The 4,190-nt window shown below is 41.0% G+C and overlaps 2 protein-coding genes across 2 annotated transcripts in view; both read right to left on the bottom strand.

Annotated features, from left to right (window-relative positions):
- Positions 1 to 995, bottom strand: part of ADAM33 (ADAM metallopeptidase domain 33) — a 35,188-nt gene extending 34,193 nt beyond the window's left edge. The window contains exon 1 of the mRNA XM_026846889.1: positions 908 to 995. Coding sequence (XP_026702690.1) covers positions 908 to 995 — 88 coding nt within the window. The remainder of the gene's footprint in view (positions 1 to 907) is intronic.
- Positions 996 to 1,033: 38 nt separating this feature from the next.
- The window catches only part of ALMS1 (ALMS1, centrosome and basal body associated protein), a 72,767-nt gene continuing 69,610 nt past the window's right edge, over positions 1,034 to 4,190 (bottom strand). The window contains exon 19 of the mRNA XM_026847042.1: positions 1,034 to 1,492. Within this exon, the coding sequence (XP_026702843.1) occupies positions 1,448 to 1,492 (45 nt within the window). The 3' untranslated portion in view covers positions 1,034 to 1,447. The remainder of the gene's footprint in view (positions 1,493 to 4,190) is intronic.

The raw sequence follows: 4,190 nt of genomic DNA, 5'->3' as shown, positions 1-4,190 counted from the left end.
TTTTTTTTTTTTTTTACACGTTATTCTGATGAGTATATCCAGGTAAACTACAAATTTTACACCTGGATCTATTCTCACACTCTGCAGCAGGTCTGACAGCTGCTTCAGCAGCATGTGGTACCACCAGCGCAGGACACAGTTGGAAAAATACTGTGCCAAATCTTTGTCTAGTGTAATTCAGTGTAGTTCTACTGACCTTCAAGGGAATCACATTATTTCCCTTTATTTGGAGGTTTGATTCATTACACCCCAACGTGAACTCCAAGGGTATCTGGCAGAGCTGGACTGTAGCCACCGCTGGATGGCTTAGCCAAGGGGTGAAACAGTTTTATGAAATTCTTAGTGAAGACATGAGGTCAAAATCTCTGAGTTGTGCCTCACCGACTGCAGAATCACATTTGCAGAATCACATTTGCAGAATCACATTTGCAGAATCACATTTGCAGAATCACATTTGCAGAATCACATTTACCGTTACAGCTTTTCCTTGAACTAAATTACTATGAACACCTGAAGCACAGAAAATAGGAAACCACTGTTCACACCCACTTAGTTTTCAGATGATGTACAAACAGGAAAAGATATTTTAACCACATTGTGATAAGCACATATAACTGAGACTTCAGGCTTCTATCATCAAGAACCACAACCTTTATATTTCAGCTTTTGCCACTGTGATGCTAGTTAAGTGTATAACCAAGTATCCTGTCAGAATGCAAGCCCCTAATGAAGTGAAGGGGACTCTTGCAGGCAAGGCTTAAAAATTCCCAGCATCATAAAACATTTCTCTGATTAGACTCTCCTGGTTCATACAGAAAGACAGCTAACCAAGCGAAAGGTCAGTGAAGTCACAAATCCTCCACTCTTAGTGCTAACAACGCCCAGTTTAAACAGCCATTATCCTTACCTTGGAAGTTCTTAAGTTCTGCGTTGAGAAAGAGGTGATGGTGGCCTGGTTTCTTTAGATGTTGCCCATATGGACAGTGAAAATACATGTCATGATTGCTGAAACAGTTACTACAAAATGATCTGATGTTATTTATTTAAAGAGTTTTCGCAGTAAAAACTTTACAAGTTTTCTACTTTGAAATAGAAAATTTAAAAAAAATCACTGTTAAATCCAATTTAAAATAATAATATAAAACTGCTATTTCAATCAGGTCATTATAAATACATCATGAACCAAGTAGTTCCAAACTATGTTTACACTGGAAGTGCATAACATCACTACAAAACCCAGCCATTTATTTTAAAACCTGACATTCATATCAAATCACTGATTCTTAAATACGGCAAGATTGTATTAGTACAAAAATAACACGACTGAACACCACAAAACGTACACCGCACAAGTATTTACTGCACTATTTTTTTCACATCTCACAATCTCCTTTACGCTGCAAGTCTGCTAAGCACAATACACCTTCGTTTGAACAGGAGATCTCTATCAGTTCCAAGGAACCTTCCTCCCCAAGACACGGTTGGTGATTTTCTGAAAGATAAAAACAAAGCGAGAGAGGTAAGTATTATTCGTCTAAAAATTTAAAAAGCTAAGCATGAGGTTATTGTTAGTAAGTTTTCTGAACAGAATACCAAGGGGTAATAGAATACGAAGAAAAAGCTATTATTACCTTTTAGGACAGATAAAGCAGCCCCGGTTTTTCTCACTCATGAATATGGAAACTACCAGAATACTCCTGGGCTGGCTGCTGTGGAAGCGGTGAGGAACATCTAAAGAGTCAGAATACATCCTGACCTTGGCAGGACAGATTGTTTCCTTAAAACATGATGCATATCTCTCCCTTCACCTTCTGAATCCAGACTTCTGGGAGTCACGTGTTCCCCAGATTGTGACACATTTATGAAAGGACACAGGGAAAAGTGGACGGAGAAGAGTAACAAGCATAGTGGAAGGTACAGCAAGTGTTTTCTACAATAAACAACTGAATAAATTAGGACTCTTCACCATAGTGGGAGGGATGAGCCATGACTGGAGCGGAAGAGAGGAAAGTCTGTACAATCCTAAGCAGCCTGAAGCAGGTGAAAAGTAATGTTATTTGCTGACTGTTCAAAAAATAATCTGGGGAGGCACTGTATAAAATAACTGGTAGTAGATTTTAAAGAAGCAAAACCAAAAAACCCACAGAATACTCTTTGAAAAGAGTCACCGCCCTGTGCAGTTAAACTGTGGAACTCTGCCCTGCGGTGCTGTGAACACCAGATGAAGCAAGTGGACAAATTCATGAAAGGGAAAAAAAAACAAACAAAGAACCCAAACCAAACCCACCAATGCAAAGATGGATTCAAAGCCCCTTGGTCACAAATCTCACCAGAGTCTTTGAGTATCTGTAGGAAGCACTGCTAATGGTGGCTCTGTTAGGGTGTTCTTCCCCAGCGACCTGCCCTTACAGTGATGGGCAATCCTCATCACTGTGCCAGCTCAGCCAGCAGATCGCTGACGCTGTGAACGTGTGGAATACACATTACGTGGCTTTAGAGGAGTGGAGGATAAAGGAAAAGCTTTGGGCAATTCATATATTACTAAGAGCAGTGGGAATGATACAGCCATTACCTGAGGAGACCTTCTGCATCACAGATGAAGGCAAGACGCAGCTCAGCTATTTATACGAACGCAGAGTATGCCGTGTGTGTGTACACGCTACAAACACATATATAGTGCATAAACCAGCACAGAATATACTCTGCTTACACACAGACGTAGAAAAAGCAAAGCTGCTGACACGAATCTCAGTGTGGAATCTGCCCTCAGTACTTCACAAAGCCTCAGAAGGGCTCAAAACGTCTCACACCACGAAACCTCTGATCAGTCCTCTTGGCTCGCAGGCCCTTTTGCAACCTCATCAGCAAACCCAGACGGCAATTAGATGTTATCTGGCTTCTTTGCTCCATTTCCAGGAAGCGGGTACAAAACAAAAAAACTCTAACATGTCACTGAGAGGAGGGAAAATGTAGCCAAGGGGATGAAAAACAAACATTAACAGAAAGATTTACTGTAAAGTAACAAGTGAAGTGCAATTTAGTCTCACACCTCTCCAAGGATGTGCTTTTTCCTTGGGGGTAGTGACACCTTGTGGCCCCTACCTTGTATAGGCTCTAAGGACACATCCCCTCCATACACAAAAGAGTGTTTAGTGTTCCTGAATGCTTCATTTATCCTTTTTTAAGGGATAGAGGGAAATAGATAAAACAATAATTTCGCTATCCCCTTTATGGAGGTTTCTCCCATGCTTCCTATTTATAAAAATGACTACATCTAATGGAGAAGCTTCAGGAACAGAACAAATTTGCATCTGATAAACTCACCAAATTCATTTTCATTTCACTGGGGTTGAAAGAGTTCTGATTTATGCTGCCATCAGATCAGAAAACTGTCTCAACTACACAGTTTCCAAAATTAAAAAGGGCATGCACCATCCCCTTATCTGATGAATATGATTTTATGCTCTATTTGAAATTAAAAGTACAGAAGCAAAGGCATACTGTGACAGAATATCAGCCCAGCCCCACGTGCATCCTGCGACAAAAATAACTTTGCTGTCTTAATAAAGTATTTAATGACTCGAAAAATTAAGAATGCCTGTGCTCTCATTCGCCTTCCAGCACAAGGATTTGGGTAAGTTTCCAGTTATACATGAGCCCATGCTGTTTCCTTCCGAGGGTGCCCTCAAGTGAAGGTAAGGAAATTTTATTCATATCTATTCTCTTCATATATATTCACTAATTCAGGGGCTTATTTTGAGCCAAATAAGCTCAGTTGCATCTCATCCCTCAACCTAGACACAAAGATCATTATTCTCGATTCCCTCCAGCTAACGACGAGACACACGCTGCCTCCAGAGAGCAGTATGTCCCACACAGTAGCTCACACTGGAAACACACAAGTAAGTTTGTTTGTTTTCTCCTTACAAGACATTTCTAAGGTGGTGGTGTTCATTTTTCTTCTTGAAGCACTGGTCCACAAGTTACATCAATATGCAGTTATAGCTAACATGCCTTTAAATTCCGGAGTGAGGATACTTCAGCAACACTTACCCGTGCTTACGTACGTACAGATATGAGTATGGATCACAGAATCACTGAGGCTGGAAAAGCCCTTGCAGCTCCTCCAGCCCAAGCATGACCCTCCCCCTGACCGTTCCCAACTCCCCCAGATCCCTCAGCGCTGGCTC

This window comes from Athene cunicularia (genome assembly GCF_003259725.1).
Source record: "Athene cunicularia isolate RWA chromosome 4 unlocalized genomic scaffold, athCun1 chr4_part1, whole genome shotgun sequence".
Taxonomy (NCBI): Eukaryota; Metazoa; Chordata; class Aves; order Strigiformes; family Strigidae; genus Athene; species Athene cunicularia.
This window is presented reverse-complemented; position numbering and strand designations above follow the sequence as displayed.